Source organism: Globicephala melas, chromosome 12 (genome assembly GCF_963455315.2).
Source record: "Globicephala melas chromosome 12, mGloMel1.2, whole genome shotgun sequence".
In the NCBI taxonomy this organism is placed as follows: domain Eukaryota; kingdom Metazoa; phylum Chordata; class Mammalia; order Artiodactyla; family Delphinidae; genus Globicephala; species Globicephala melas.
In genome coordinates this window covers 51,963,754-51,980,316 of record NC_083325.1, presented here as the reverse complement: position 1 = coordinate 51,980,316, position 16,563 = coordinate 51,963,754, and the positions used below count along the sequence as shown (strand labels likewise).

Sequence of the window (16,563 nt, the reverse complement as noted above, 5' to 3'; positions counted from 1 at the left end):
GGTACCTGTGGTGAACCCACCTCTCCCCTTGGGTGATTGATGGCCTGAAGAGGCAGGCATCCTCCAGGCTTTGATTTTGTGATTGGAAAATGAGGATTTATTTATTCCACAATGATTTCTTTTTTTTTTAATTTATTTATTTATTTACTTTTGGCTGTTTTGGGTCTTCGTTGCTGTGCGTGAGGTTTTTCTAGTTGTGCTGAGAGGGGGGCTACTCTTCGTTGCGGTGCACAGGCTTCTTATTGTGGTGGCTTCTCTTGTTGCGGAGCACGGGCTCTAGGCACGTGGGCTTCAGTGGTTGTGGCACATAGGCTCAGTAGTTTTGGCTCGCGGGCTCTAGAGCACAGGCTCAGTAGTTGTGGCACATGGGCTTAGTTGCTCTGCGGCATGTGGGATCTTCCCGGACCAGGGCTTGAACCCACGTCCCCTGCATTGGCAGGTGGATTCTTAACCACTGCGCCACCAGGGAAGTTCCCACAGTGATTTGTTGAGGGCCTTCTATGTTCTAAGCATTGTGCTGGTACCCGGGAATGTGAAGCTTCCCTCACCAACCTCATTAGAAGTTGCAAAGACTGGATAAGATGAAGTGCTTTGGAAAAATCTGCCCCGCTGCCTACTGCTGACCAGGGGCCTGGGGGAGCTTGCCGCCTCCTTGCATGGCTCCCCTGCAAGGGGAGGCCCCCCGTAAGATGAGCTGTTTCCCTTGACCCATCCCTGCATGTACATATCCTCTTTCTCTGCTCCTGGCCAGCCAGAGTTTACTTGAGTTGGAATCCATGACCTCCTGGCTTCTCCACATGCAGCCTGATTCTGAGCCAGGGTTTGTTTGAGGCCCTGTTTGGATATTGTTAAAAGTGGCAGCTTTGCTCAGAAAGGTCAGTGTGAGAGACCAGAACAAAAAGATCTTTCAAGCTGGCCTCTCGTGGGGCTCAGAAAAGCCCCAGCTCTACCTGGCACTGACAGTTTATACCCAGGACAGGATTACTCAAGCTGGTGGGAGAAACCCCATCTAGTTTCCCATTTCCCAGAGGGCTGAGCTGAGGCGGAGGGGCATTCCCGACATTTCAGAACAGGGCGGCACCATCCAGGAGCCCAGATCTCTCCCTGTCTAGCCCTGGCCCCTGGAACCTATGTTGGTTTTTCTCTTTACCTGCATTCAATAAAAAGTGGGATTTACCCCCAAAGATGCCTAAAGGTGATTATTTGCTTTGCTAAAGAATTCCTGGGAGCTTATTTAGATGTCAGAGTCCCATATAGATTTGAAAATAGTAAAAATATACAACTTTGGAGGCACAAGATCCTGTTAAAATTGCAGTTCTCATTCCTAAATTGAGTGTGTATTGGGGGAGGACCCTGAAACAAAGCAACTAGTATACCAAGTCCATGATTTCAGGTATGCTTGATTAAGGTGAGATATCTACTGAAGTAAAAAGAAAGAAGATATAAAGAAAAGTATTACACAAAATAATGACACTGATGGTGTACAGCTAGTAGCAAAAATTGTAGATGTGGTATGCAGATGACAGAAGCCGGGGGGATGCTGATTGCAACTGAAGACCTGATTTTATAGAGGAGAGCGCCGTGCATAGCCCACAGAGGTGAGCTCTGCCCTCAGTAGCAGTGCCCAGGCATGAACCGTCTCTAAGGACCCTGTGGAGCCCTGTGCTGGTTGCCCCTCCTGGTTCTTCAGAAGCTCTAGGCAGGCTGGGGAATATCGTTGTGACTCTGACTCTATTCCCCAGGTCTTTGTCTCCATCCTCAGCCTTACAGACAGGAGTCTGAGTTCATAGTGTTGGTTGTTTGCACATTTGGGCCTTGCTTGTATGAAACCAGAGGTTCCCAGAAGGCAAGGAATTGATCTCCTGTCCTTTTATGCCTCCAAGCTCCAGAGCCCCCAGGAATCTACTTCATTCATGAAAGCTGCAGGAGGGGCTCACGTGACTTTCCCGGCTGCCACCTTTGGCTCTTCACCCTCTGTGATCTTTCATTTCTAAATTTGCTGGCCTGGGAGCCTCTGCTTTCCCTTGCGAGCTATTGATCTAGGGAACCCCCCGGAACAAGTGAGGACGGCAGTCCTCAGACATCTGCTGAGCACACATGCCCGGGCTGAGCTTCAGGAACAAGACTGCCCTCGGGGGGTGCGCAGTGGGAAAGGGGTCAGCCTGTAAATGGAAAATGACTGCAATGCCGTGCTTGCTTCAAAAGAGGACTTAACACGGAGCGAGAGCTATGCAGTCAGGAGGGGTGGGTGTGGGGAGGGGCCCAGGGAAGGCTGCAAGGAGGAAGTGATGTTGGAAAGTGATGTGTAAAAACAGATTCTTTTAAGGATGTGTAGGGGAAGGGCTCTTTAAGGCAGTGGGGGAAGCCTGTTCCAAGACTTGACATAGGGAACTGTGGACGGTTGTTGAGAAAGGACTTGAGTGGTGGGAGATGAGATGGGAGAGAGCCAAGGGGCAGACCCGACAGCCCTGGGACACCGTACTGAGGGCCTAGACTGAATTCTGTAAGCCTGGGGGCACCGACGAAAGGCCAGCATGGGAAGGAACAAGATGACTTTTGCATGTCAGGTAGAGCCCTCAAGGGGCAGTGGGAGTTGTTTTTCAAACTCAGGCCACACCCATCAGTGGGTTGCAAGATTGTTCAGTGGGCTGCCGCCAGCATTTTTAAAATGGGGAAGTAGTGGGAGACGTAAAAGAGAAAATATCGGAGTGGATTGCATTGCACATAGTAGAGATAGGTAATATATCAGGAAACTTAACTTCAGTTTTATGTAAGCAGTGTGTGCATATATACAGGGTTGCAATGTCAGGTGTATTTCTTACCATGGATCACACTTTAAAAGCTCGCAAATGACTTTAAGGCACAGAGGGCTGACTGGAGGGGGTGAGACCAGCTGTCACTGTCATCTAGGCCCCAGGTGATGCAGGCCAGTCTAGGGCCCTGGTGGTAGGGCTTGAGAGGTGAGGATGGATTCCAGTGTAGACCGGATGTGGCAGATGAAGGTGGAGAATTTTTTTTTTTAATCTCATTAATAGCTTTTTTTTTTTTAATTTTTATTTTTTTTGCGATACGTGGGCCTCTCACTGCCGTGGCCTCTCCCGTTGCGGAGCACAGGCTCCGGATGCGCAGGCTCAACAGCCATGGCTCACGGGCCCAGCTGCTCCGCGGCATGTGGGATCTTCCCGGACCGGGGCACGAACCCGTGTCCCCTGCATCGGCAGGCAGACTCTCAACCACTGCGCCACCAGGAAAGCCCTAATAGCTTTTTTAATATGATTTTTTTAATTAATTATTTAATTTAATTTATTTATTTTTCGCTGCGTTGGCTCTACCTTGCTGCGTGCATGCTTTCTCTAGTTGTGGCGAGCGGGGGCTGCTCTTCGTTGCAGTGCGTGGGCTTCTCATTGCGGTAGCTTCTCTTGTTGCGGAGCATGGACTCTAGGCACACGGGCGTCCATAGTTGTGGCTCGCGGGCTCTAGAGTGCAGGCTCAGTAGCTGTGGTGCACGGGCTTTGTTGCTCCGTGGCGTGTGGGAACGTCCCGGACCAGGGCTTGAACCCGTGTCCCCTGCATTGGCAGGCAGATTCTTAACCACTGAGCCACCAGGGAAGCCCGAAAATGGAGGATTTGAGGTTGACTGAAATCAGAAAGTCTGGCACCAGCCCACAGCACTTGGGCCAAGATAACATCTTGTTTGAAATACTCGATCCTGGTCTCTTTCTGGTGGTAAACCGGATGCCTGGGTTTCTAGAGAGCTACGGTGGAGAAGGATCCTTTCTATTCTTTGATCACTGTTGTCCTGGGCCTCTAGGATCATGGTGTTACAATTCTGACCTTTCATACCAATTATTGGATGTTTTCAAATAACACTCAAATGGGCAGGCTCCTCCTAGTGTCTGCAGGTTTGATGAGGATGTCTGTGTGGGAACTAGGCTGGTAATGACCCTGCTTCTACTGTCTTCCTGCTAGGAACATCGTGAAAGGCATGAGAGAACTCCGGGAGGTCCTACGCACTGTGGAGACCAAAGCAACTCAGAACTTCAAAGTGGTAATGGAGGAGGCCCCAGGGCTGGGTGCTGGCTGTGGCTGGTTTATTCAGGAGTTGATTTCAGTGGGAGGCAGCAGAAATCCTAGCAGGCAGCCTCTGAATCAGGGGAGTGTGTGCTTCTCCTCTCCCTGTCATGCTCATGGCAGACATTGCTAGTCAATCTCAGCATTCTTTTCCTCCAAGCCTGGGACACACCCTCAGCATCCTTCTCGTCGCAGCACTGCACATAGCCCCTCATGTTAGATCAATACTGCAACCTCCTGTCATCCCTTCCTAGCAAGGTGGTGTGCTAATTCTTAGGGATTTGTTTATGATCTTACTAAATAACGTTGGCTTGCTTTCCTGCCCCAGTTCAGGCCTACCTTCTTAGGCTTCTACCCCTAATCAGAGCCACAGCTGCTTCTCACTCTAGACTTTTCGGTTAAATATCAGAAAGGTATCTGGTGGAGAGAGCTGCTTGCGCTGAGGGCTTTATGCTTTGCAAGGGCTACGAGTACTCTGAGCCGTGCTGGGCTCCGTGGGGCCAGGAGGAGGAGGAAATGTACCTCTTGTCTAGGAGAAGAGAGAGGACAAAAGATGAAGTCGGAGCCATCACAGGCCAACAGACGGGGTGGGGCAGCTCAGTGCTGGAGCTACGGAGAAGCAAGGGGGCTCCTTGGGGCACAGTGGTGGACCTCCTGGAGGGGCAGCGATTTGCAAGCAGGCAGATTTGGCTGGACGGTGGGTGGAGGGCACGGCAGGCCGCGGCCGGGCAGAGCCAGCACCTGCCTGCATCTGAGCTCCTCCCTCTCTGCCAGATGGCAGCCAAGCACCTGGCAGGGGTCCTGCTGCACTCCCTGAGCGAGGAATGCTACTGGAGCCCCCTGTCCCACCCACTGCCCGAGTTCATGAGCAAGGAGGAGAATTCCTTCATCACACAGGCCCTGCGGAAACCTCAACTCTACGAAGGAGACAAGTAAGCCTATCTGCTCTGGGGACCACCCCAGGCTCAGGCCACCATCCCCAGGGTTCGGTCCCCACTGGCGGCCCCTCTCTCTGCCCCATGCTCTCCTGCAGCCGCCGCCCAGCTCCCTGCCAGGCAGGCTCTTCAGAAGCAGCGGAGCCAAATAGACTAGAGAAGGCAGGTCTTGGGGTGGGGGGTTGAGGGGGCATCCTCTAAGGCACCCAAAGGCCAAACAAATTATTTGGCGGGCGGGGGGAGGGGGGACACCTGCCTTCCTAATGGTCTTAATGCACCGTCTGTCGTGTTTGTGCCAGTAATCGAAGGTGGGGTCTGTGAGCCTCTTTCTCGCTCTTGTCTGCTGCTGGCCCCAGCCGCTTCATGCAGTGCTGGGGGCTGGAAGGGGCATCCCCCTCAAGAGCATTGCAGTGTTTCCAGCCCTCGCCCACCGTAGGCTTTCAGATCCATGCCTCTGGGGCATGATAAAGAGCTGCAGGTGGGATCCAGTGCCTGTGAATTATGCAGGAGAAGGTCACCTTACCAGGGCGGGTGCTGACTCCGGGGCAGAAGGGCCAGCGTGGCAGGGCCAGCCGTGCTGCTTCGGAGGGCCGTGCTGCAGCCCAGGCTGCCATCTGTGTCTTCCAGCCTCTACTGCCCGAAGGATAACATTGAGGAAGCCCTGCTGCTGCTGCTCATCAGCGAGTCCATGGTAAGCTCAAGGCCTCTGGCCCGTGGAGTAAAGCTGTGGGGCTTGGGCACAGCCCACCGGGTCCTGGCCACGCTCAGCCCCCAGGGATGTCCCTGAAGCAGGCCTCTTGGGTCTGTTCCCCCTCAGGGGGTGCAGCTCCCTCATGAGATCTAGGTGTGGAGTACAAGGCCGCTTTCGGGGGCCTGGGTCCTACCCCTAAATGAGCAGGGACTGGGCGAGCTAACAGATTCCCACCTCTTGCTTCTGGAATTACAAAAGGTGTCGTCAGCAAGTCAACAGAAGGTTGCGTGGACAGTTCTGTGCTGGGTCAGTGATGATGGAAGGGGGTGGAAGGAACGTGTACTTTCACGGCAGGAGGCCTGGATTCAGCCACTCAGTAGCTGAGGGCCCTGGGCAGATCACCTAAGCTCTGTGAGCCTCAGCTCCCACCGCTAAGGTGATAGTAACTCACAGAGGTGAGGTGCCTGTACAAGGGATTCACTCATTCATGCCACTCCTAATACAGAGTGTCATCCACTTTGTGCCAGGCCCTGTTCTAGACTCCAGAGAAGCAGCAGCAAACAAAATGGAGACAACGTCCTGCCCTCATGGAGCTTACATTCTAGTGAGGGAGGTGGGCAATAAATGAACTAACTACTCAACTACCCAGGGTTGCGATGTCTAAGTGCTGTGGAAAAATAAGGCGGAGGGGGTAAGGTGTGCCGGATAGAGCACACGTGAAATGCTCTCTAGATTTTTTTCACAAGACCCGCTTCTCCTGCCCCGGGCAAACACACATGTGCACACGCATGCACACACACACGTGCCGTGGAGGCTCAGCGTCGGGGAGAAGTGTGTTGGGTCATCCGGGAGGTGATGAGATGAAGGATGGGTGGTCCAAGGGGGCTGAAGGAAGGGTGAGCAAGAGCATCAAAGCCAGGTGTCCTCTGACTGAGGGACCCCTCAGAGCTTATGAGCTGGGGACCCCCGGGTTGAGAACTAGGTTTTTTAAGATGATGCATCTGAGAGCAGTGTGTGAAAGTGGAGTTTAAGAAACTGGGTCCCCAAATAGCAAAAAAACAAATGTCCCTTTGGAAACCTGGGACTGTGTGATGCCAGGGTTTGTTTAGAGAACTTTGGTCAGTGGGTTGCCTCTGGCTGAGCAGGTCCCCCAGCAAGTAGACAGGAAGAGGGACACTGGACTCGGGGGTGAGAGAGTGTATCCTTCCCCAGCCAGGCGGGGTCCATTCGGATCCAAAAGTGCCGGGGAAGGGGCGTGGATATTTGGATCCCGAGGACAGACTGGCCGGGACATGGTCCTGAAAGGTTTGCATGGTGGGTGCTCGTGTGGAGGTTAGGTGGTTGCTGCCGGGTGGGGACATCTAGCTGGTTAGCCCAACGTGGAGGTAGAGGTACCAAGTGCCAGGTCTGATTGTCATGGGAGAACAGTGTGCTTCTCACAGACTGAACCCCGTTTTTAATTATGGAACCTCAGCCATAGACCGGTATCCTCTCCCTGCCCCCTTCACACACCTCAGCCATCTCAGCACCTACACCATCAGGTGTGACTGCACAGAACTCACCTGTCTCAGGAAACACAGGGCGTTATTGTCACTTTCCTATGCTGAGGGTTACAGTGTTGTCCGCAGGTGGGAAGTAAAAAGGTGAAAATGGGAACGTTTCTTAGTTCCTTTCTCTGCCAGATTCCAAGCTGATTATCTCATCTAGGTAGGCATTGTGTTGAGCGGTTTGAAAAATAACAGTTTCATATGATTCAGTCTAATACTAATATGTTCCCATCTTACAGGTGAGAAAAGTAAGGTCCAGGACAGGTACATGTCTTGGTCAAGGTTACATACTAATAATCCTTGCAGCCATGATTCAGATCACGTCTGTGATTCACTGACGGCTCTAAGTCTTGGTTTTCTCATCTGTCAGAGGCTTAAGGGGGTAACTTTGAGGATCAAGTGCGACAGAGCTTGGGGAGGGCTTTGTAAACAAGGAAGGCCTTGGCTGTCTGTGTGAGAATGGTCAGCATTTTGATCCCTGGCAGGGATAGAGGCTGGGCTCTGTCTCCCTAAGTATTTTCTGTGGCCATTGCTTGATCCGGGTGCCCAGAACCAGAGCTGAGATGCCTTTCCATTAAAGTTATTCCCCCCAAACCCTCAAGCTGCCCGTATATCTCAAAGTAGAGAATGGCCTTTTACTAAAAGGTGACCCATACTTGGAGCCAAGGTGGTTTCCCTCTAAGCAGCTCTCTCAAGAGGGTATGTGGCCGGCTGGCCTCCACCGGCCACTCGGGGGATCCAGGCCGGCTGGCCAGGCGGGTGTCGTGGGACTTCCCTGTGGCCTGCAGAGCAGCAGAAGTGCTCAGACGCCGAGTGTGCCGTAGCTGGGAGGAGGCAGTCTTCCAGGGCTGGCTGGTTGGTTTCCTCCTGCTCACACCCAGCCTGTCACACATCTAGAAGCTTCAGGTATTTGGGGGAGGATGTTGGCGATGGACGTAGCTTTGGTGTCTCATCTGTCGAGGGCTTTCCACCTGGGATCCGGATCTGGCCACTGTGGCTCCGCGCGGTTTCTCAGAGTGACCAGACCGCCTCTGACTTCTCACTCGCCCTTATTTTACGCCCTCCTTTCCTGCAGGTCACATTCTCCGTCAGGTGTGGGCGCCAGGTTCCTGCCCTGACCCTTCAGCCGACCCCTGAGGCTCAGCCCGGCCTCCATGTAACAGCAGGGTTTTCCTCATCTCCCTTTAGTGCTGGCTGGCTTTGGCTCCAGATGATAGGGAGAAACCTCTAGAAGCAGCAGCTGCCTTGGCTGCTCCTTGGGTTCTCCTAATCCCTGCAGAATTCTTTATGCGGCAGTAACAGCTATTCCAGCACAGCCAGCCCAGGAGGCATAATCATCACAGCTCTCCACTTCTCCACAGCTAGCTGCTTCAGGAAAGGGTGTTGCAGGTTTCCTGAGCACGTCCGCCCCTATTTTGTGGTTTGCAGCTCAGAGGAGTAGGCTGCCTGGGGGCTGGGTGTGGGGTTGGTGCCTGAAGTACGGTTTTTGTTTCGGGCTGAGTGTGATCGGAATGAATCGGGCAGCCCCTGTCTTTCAAGAGGTAAATAGAAACCTTACAGATGCTTTCACAGAAGCGCAAGGGACGTGAGTTATAACTGACTAAAGGAGATTTGTGTTTTGAACTCAGTTTTGAGTTTTCAGGACCGAAAGGACACTTAAAAATGCCCATCCACCCACCCACCTACCTACTCATCTCTCCACCATCCAGTCTTGCTTGAGCAGCGACAGTGTGCTGAGCTGTGCCCAGCACCGGGGGTAGAATGAGGAATAGTTAAATCACAGCGCTCGTCCCAGGAGTCTTCCTACCCAGTGGAACATGTGTCTGGGGACACGGAGGAAATCCTGGTCCCCAGATCAGAAGGAATTATCTCAGTCTGCTGAACCTCAAATGCATATTCTAGTTGTTTTTTTTTTAACACCTTTATTGGAATATAATTGCTCCACAATGGTGTGTTAGTTTCTGCTGTATAACAGTGTATCAGCTATACGTATACATACATCCCCATATGCCCTCCCTCTTGCGTCTCCCTCCCACCCTCCCTATCCCACCCCTCTAGGTGGTCACAAAGCACCAAGCTCATCTCACTGTGCTATGCGGCTGCTTCCCACTAGCTATCAGTTTTACGTTTGGTAGTGTATATATGTCCATGCCATTCTCTCACTTTGTCCCAGCTTACCCTTCCCCCTCCCCATGTCCTCAAGTCCATTCTCTACATCTGTGTCTTTAGTCCTGTCCGGCCCTTAGGTTCTTCAAAAACTTTTTTTTTTTTTTTTTTTTTTTAGATTCTATATATATGTGTTAGCATACGGTATTTGTTTTTCTCTTTCTGACTAGTGGTTGAAAGAACCATGTGTCAAAATCAGCCTGATTTTCTCAGTTGGGTAACCAGGAGGTACAGGACTCTGCCATTTCTCAAATCTTGATCTAAGGCATAAAAATATGTGTTAGAGCAAACTGAATCCTCGAGCCCCAGTTCCGTTCAGCTGGGGGAGAAGCTTCTGCCGGTGTCAGGCTTTGGGGAGCTGAAAGGACACAGAGGCTTGGGTTGAGAGAGGATGGGGGGGTAAGCCCCTGGGGCCTGGGATCCTGCAGGTTAACAAACGAACTGCCATCCGTGCCCAACATCAGGCCCCCAGCGACTTGCGTCTTGAATTGGCCGTTCACAACCTGTGCAGCCTGGGCAAGTCTCTTACCTCCCTGATCCTCAGTTTTCTGTAAAATGGGGCTAATAAGGTCTCTCTTGCAGGCATTGGGTGGATGAAGTAAGAAAATGAGCACGAAGCTGCCTGGTACATTGTGGGTGTTGAACATGTATTCGTCTTATCCTGATGACTACCTGGTTCTGAGTCATTAATTTTAGAAAACATTTAGATTCAGGTCTGGTTGGGAGAAAAATTGGTTTGAGGATATACTGTTTGGTTAAAAAAACAAAACAAAACAAAAACGCTTCTCGGGCTTGATTCCATTCGGGTCTCAGCAGATGAGCACAGATAGTTCCAGCTTCTGGCGCCTGGTTTGCTCTGACGTGAGGCCCTGCTGTGCTGCAGGCTGCAAGCGGAAAGGGTCTGTTAATGCTGCCAGCTCAGAACCCTCGGAGCAGTGGAGGTGGGAGAGCCTCGCGCCCTCGTTGGCAGGAAGATTTCTGCTGTAGGAGCCCGATGCGCAGGAGCGTGGGCTGGCGGGGGCCTGGCTGGGGCCGCCGTGTAGATGGGACACGGCACAGAGCATGTTATTCCTTAGCTCTGTGGACTGGCGGCTCGAGAGCCGGTGGTGATGATGGCTGCCGGTGCGGGTGACAGCACGAGCAGAACGGGACAGCATCCTCCAGGGAGGAGGGGCAGGGGCCAGGCAGACTGGCACCAGGAGACTCCTTTCTGGGGCGATTGCTGGAGGTGAGCAGTGGGCCCTGAGGCTGGGTCCTTGGCCAGCAGAGAGGTTGTCCCTGAGAACAGGGCTGACGTGGTCCAAGGAGCTTGTTCTCTGCAGAGAAGCAGCACCTGAGGCCTGACTGAGAAAGTCCAGCCTGTGTTTTGCTTTGGTGCTTCCCTAAGCAGAGACATCTGAGGGCCTCTGATGGCATGGGCGGGGCTAGTGGACACTTCCTTGGAAGCACCTGGAGGCAGGAGAAGAGCCAGGGGTGAAGTCAGAATGTCTAGGCTCTAATCTGGGTCCTAAACCCCCTATATGTATGCCTTGAGGAGCCTTCCTGGTCTCTCTGGGCCTCAGTTTTCTCATCTGTAAAATAGGACAGTAGAACAGGAGATGGTTGTTGTCAGTATTATGAGATACCACTTACAAAGTGCTCTACAAGTTAGTTTCCTTTCCTTCTTCTACCCTGCTTGTGTCCAGGCTCAAAGGAGAAACAGGACTGGGCGAAGTGAAGGTCAGTGCTGTCTGTGGCCCTGCAGCCAGCAGAGGGTGGGGACCAGGGCTGGCAGAGGAGCCCACAAGACAGCAGGTGCTCAGGGCAGCAGAAGCCATCCTGGACTGGCTATCGGAGGTTCAGCCTTAATTCCTGGAGACCCCGCACACGTTAGTACACCCTCTGGGGCTCAGTTTCCCTGCCTGCAAAGGGGGCATCAGCAGTTTCATCCTGCCCCTCTGTGGGGTTACTGTGAGATCATGGCAGGGATAATTCAGTTCCTAAAATGCATGGCACACACATGAGGGATGGCTGTTTGAGCAAGAACCATCTTGCCTGAGGTGTCACGTGGGCTGCCCCCACCTCGGGGAATGGCGATGCCCTTGTGGCCCCGTATTTGCTTCATGGATACGTGTCCAAAGACCACAAGTGGGTCACACTGGATGATGGTGGGGTGGGGAGGACCACGTTTCTTTGGCTTTTCCTCTTCTGACCTGCTGGAGGCCTGGGGTGAACGTCCCTTAGTCTGGGGAGACTGCCCCTGGGAGGACAGCAGAGGGTCCAAGGCTAGGAGCTTGTCTCAGGGACAGCTGCTGAGCCCTGCCTGGGATTAAATGCATGGATTAAATAAGAGCAGGGCACCCCCAGAGGTGGGGTACCTGGGGGTTTTGCAGGGGAAAACAGAGGAAAATAGCCTGCCATTATCCCCAAACCAGTAAGGAGTATGGTGTTGAGAAGACCATTTAGTTTCTGCACGATTCATGTCTCTCACTGCATCTGATCGGAGGATTTCCATGTGAGGACATTTAAATGGTGGAAGGGAAAGAGTGTGACTGGGACTAGTTAAAGGCAGGCTGCTGGTGGAGCTGGGAGCACTGTGTGGCCTGCGGGAGGTGAGTGCAGCAGCGGAGGGAATGGGACACCTGGGGTGCCCTGGGTGGGGACTTGAAGTCCCCAGAGGGTCTGAGGCCCTGTGCACTGAGGCCTGCTCTGGCCCCTGAGCTGCGCGTGAATTCCTACCCTGTTGCCAGCCCCCTCGAGGCTTCTTTTTTTTCTGCCCCAGTTCTCCCCACCCCACCCTGTTGCATGGTTACGTACACATGCTGCCCAGCTGCCCTGCAAGCACTGGAGCATTTCACTGCAGCCCTGCCCCGAAGCCACAGCAACCACTCGGCAAACTTCTGCTTTTGGCTTTCCTTTGGGGACCCACGCTTTCCTCTTGGCACAAATGCCAAGTCCTGAGGACCCCCGAGAAGATGCCTTCCCCACTGTCTGTGTGTTGGGGGGCGGTCCCCAGGCAGAGGAGATGCTGCTGTGAGCCCCTCTTCTGTTCCTGTCCTGCCGACCTAATGCTTGCCCAGAGCTGGAAATTCATGCCTCCCTCCCACCAGGCACACACATTCAGAGACGCTGTTCTCTTAAAGGTCAAGGTCTAGGGCAACAGGAGGAAGTTTCCACACCAGGCCCAGAGATCCTTCTCTTTCTAATGTCACTTGAGAGTGCTGTGTGCAGGCCTGTGCTGGGGCTGGGAGGCTCGAGATGAGCGAGATGCATCCCTGCCCCGAAAACCCATGAGCCAGTGGGGTGTGCAGGGGCCCGGGTGTGTTCCCAGGGTTGGGAGAGGATGGGGGGGTGGGCAGCCTTGCCTGCTGAGATAAGTCGGGGACAGTGGCAGAAGGAAGGGATCCTTGAATTGAGTTTGAGGAGCCAAAAGGCATCCACATTGACAGACGGAACAAAGATGGGCCTCGGTTAGGAGAGGGAGCTGCAGGGAAGGACTTGGGAGCTAGTGGAGAGAAGCTGGCCAGGTGGGCAGCGTCTCATGGCAGCCACAGAAAGTGGGGGAGTTGGGAGGTGGGACTTGGCAGGGGCTGCGCACAGATAGGGCGACCAGAGCTCACTGCTCACCATCCCCTGCATGAGACTAGTCTGCATGGGTGGGTCCCCGATCCTGGATGTGTCCTGCAGGCAGCCTTCCATCAGGACCTCTCTCTCCCACCAGAGTTCTAGGTCAGATCCGCTCACTGTGTTCGTTGTGTACTGCGGCTGCGTCCCGTTTCCAGAGCCCCTCCCTGAGTGCAGGGACCGTGTCTCCCATCCTCTCATTCCCTGACCTCCTGCCCCCGACCCCACCCCCATTGCTGCCTGGTGGGGGCCGCCTCTCCGGGGCCCACCCAGGGCGGCGAGAGCTGGGGCGTTGCTGGAGGTGGAGGAGTGGGGAGGTCCACGGCCAGGCGCAGAGCGAGTTTTGTGCTTCTCACTGTAATAGTTCCTGCCGTGGCTCTCCTTAGAATCTCTTCTCTCTTCCTGTTGCTGCCTGTGTGGGTGGATATCACCAGGAAGGAGGGGGATTTCTCTGGCCCTTTCCCTCTCCATTCCTCTCCCTTAACCCTTTGGCACCTGACCGTCAGCTCTTGTTTACCAGGCTGGCACTGGTGCTCAGCCTTTCTGGGGATACCTGGCATCCCCGGCACCCTTTCCTGGGGCAGGTCCACGCCCGTCAGGGCGGTGGGCAGCCCTTGCCTATTGTACCTAGAAGGGCAGCCATCAGGACCCCTGGCCCCTGGCCTGCCTTACTGAAATGCCCCCCCGGGTGAGTCGCGTCCTTGGGTCTTACAGGTATTTTGGTTTCCAGAAGCCTCTGTGGGAATGTGCTTCAGGCCTGCACGGTAGGACACGTCCAGAGCCTACAGTCTAAAGGCCGTTGAGCTTCTGCCTCTGCAGTCACCACCCTGGGGAGCCTCAGCCCCTGACCTGGAGGAGGGGATAGTAGTCCTGCCCGGAAGAAGGTTGTGAGGACCACCTGTTGAAGCATTGTTTGAACCTGACCAGTGGGGATCTGGGTTTTAGGAGTCAGCAGGTCCCTTTTATTCTGTCAAAAAGGCCAAGTTCTTGGATCTGCAGTCCTTTGTGGGGAAGTAGAGGAGGGCGGGTCCCAACTCATGGAAGGGGGTTCAGCCTCTTCTACAGACGGAGGGGGATGCTGGGAAGAGACCCCTTTGGCAGAGGGGAGAAGAGGCAGGAGAGGGGAGGATGCTGGGAGCAGCCAGTGGGGGCGTCTGGCCAGAACCCAGCTTCGCTTCAGCTCAGGCACAGCCCTCAGTGTGTGTGTGTGTCTGTGTGTAGGAGACATGGGGGGCCCAGAGCATCCCCAGCCTGGTCCCCACCCTGCGGGGGGTCCCCGTGACTCCTGTTTAGCTACTCTCGAGCCTGAGTGCTGTCCCCAGGGTGTGAGTGTACAAGAGAGGGTGGGACCACAGGCCACAGAACAAGGGTCCCCAGTTCCTGATGGGGAGATTTCACCCTGATGGGGTGATAGAGTTCCCCCCTTCAGATCGTACAGAATCGCCCACTCCTAAAGCACGTTTCCCCTCGCCCCTCCCCTCCCTGAGCAGCAAACCCCGCCCCGCCCAGGCAGCTCTGAGCTGCTGGACTCCTGAGGGCCACATGCCCAGCACAGAGACCCCGGGTTTTGAGGAGGGACAGAGAGAGGGTTCCGTAGTCAGAAGGAGTCAGGGATAGGTCTGGGCTGGACGCAGGTGTGATAGGAAGGAGGTATGAGGTTCCTTATCAGAGGGACTTGGGGGGCCTGCAGAGGAAGAGAAGGGGGCACAGAGGGGCCACAGCCCAAACGCCCGTCCTGTGAGTCCAGCTGCAGAGCCGCCCATCTGATCTAGTCAGTTCCAGATGCTATCTGAAGCTCTTTCTGTGAGTGGACGGTTACACACACACAAGGAGCTGTCCCCCAGAACAGCTGGCCTGTATCCTCAATAATGCCAGTATCCTGGAGCCAGGCAAGGGCTGCAGGACTCTTCCCATGAAAGGGGGCACGAGAAACATGGCACCAATCCTGGGTTGGATCCTGGCACGATGACTCTACCAGAAAGGCCATCAGTGGGACAGGCGGCGAAATCTGGATATGAGCTGGTATTAGAGAATAGGAATAACGGTGTTCCACTTCCTGAATTTGGCATTTCTGTTGTGGTTATAGAAAGACTGTCCTCTTTTCTTTAGGGGTGAAGGGCCAAGTTGCCTTAACGGACTACTACTACTACTACTATTACTGCTACTATTATTATTATTAGAGAGACAAAGCCAGTGTGGTCAGTGTTAACAATTGGGTTTACTGCTGTGGTACTGTTCTTGTGGCTTTTCTGTAGATTTGACTGTGTGCAGAATAAAACACTGAAGTTCAGGAGCACGGGCCCTCAGGACTGCCGTCTCACCCCAGCCCGGGCTGTGGGTGGAGGGTTTGCTCTCTGTCCTGGGCGTGGGGAAAGGCTCTGGCTGGTTCTAGGAGTGTGGCCTGGGTCAGTGGCGAAAGGGCGACGGTCACTGGGCCTCAGAGGCAGGGCCCCTGTGGGGACAGGCACCTGCTCATTTTCTGTCCTTGCTCTTTCCTAAACCGTGTCTCCCCACAGGCCACTCGGGATGTGGTGCTGAGCCGGGCACCGGAGCAGGAGGAGGACCGGGCAGTGAGCCTGCGGAACGCTGCGGCCATCTACGACCTCCTGAGCATCACGCTGGGCAGGAGGGGCCAGTACGTCATGCTCTCCGAGGTACAGCCTCCTCCGCTGCCCCTCCCCTGCCTCCACCAAGGGGTACAGCTCTGTTCTTGGGAGACCCAGCTGGGGACTGTCTTATTTCCAGTGCCGGAGAGGGCTGCCCTTCACTGGCAGGGTGGTTTTTGTTTGTTTGTTTTACAGATTTTTTTTTTTGTTGTTGTTGTTGTACGCGGGCCTCTCACTGCTGTGGCCTCTCCCCTTGCGGAGCACAGGCTCCGGACGCGCAGCCTCAGCGGCCATGGCTCACGGGCCCAGCCACTCCGCCCCATGCGGGATCCCGGACCGGGGCACAAACCCGTGTCCCCTGCATCGGCAGGCGGACTCTCAACCGCTGCGCCACCAGGGAAGCCCCGTTTTACAGATATTTTCATGTGTTTTTTCTTGTGAAAGAACGCATGGTGTTGTATAGAGAAGCACAGGAGGAAAGTTATGCACCCCTCAGTTTCCCGCAGAGGTGATGCTGGTGTTCTGTGACTACCTGTCCTGGCAGGGTTCTGAGCTGGGTGTGGTCGGGAGCCTGGAGCACGCCCACTGTACTGGGCAGACACTGCCGGGGCAGTGCTCCATGGGCTGGGCCCAGAGGGTGGTCCCTCTCCAGGATGTGGGGACCAGGAGCACAGAGCTGCCGCTCTCTCCTGCCCCCTCCCCACAGTGCGAATGGCTTGCGCGCTTCTTTGAGCTTTCAGATCCAGGCTGGGATCAAGGGTGGCATGGGGGCCCTCGGCCCCTTGTACAGGTGGCCTTCTCTTTGCACGTGTTTGGGAGGGCTCCCGAGAGGAGGGGCGGGCACGCCTGCTGAGCCCTTACTCATACCGAGGCACCGTGCGAGGTGCTTCCAGAAGATACCTTCTTTAACGTGGTGGGATAAGCGGTCTCTCAAGTTCACCAGT

General features: G+C 54.5%; 1 protein-coding gene across 6 annotated transcripts in view; it reads left to right on the top strand.

The window, feature by feature from the left end:
* TTC7A (tetratricopeptide repeat domain 7A) overlaps window positions 1-16,563 on the top strand; it is a 121,654-nt gene that overhangs the window by 47,788 nt on the left and 57,303 nt on the right. For all 6 annotated transcript variants that reach the window (XM_030857743.3, XM_060309131.2, XM_060309130.2 and 3 more), the window contains 4 exons: window positions 3,970-4,048; window positions 4,846-5,003; window positions 5,634-5,697; window positions 15,530-15,667. In XM_030857743.3, the coding sequence (XP_030713603.1) occupies window positions 3,970-4,048; window positions 4,846-5,003; window positions 5,634-5,697; window positions 15,530-15,667 (439 nt within the window). The remainder of the gene's footprint in view (window positions 1-3,969; window positions 4,049-4,845; window positions 5,004-5,633; window positions 5,698-15,529; window positions 15,668-16,563) is intronic.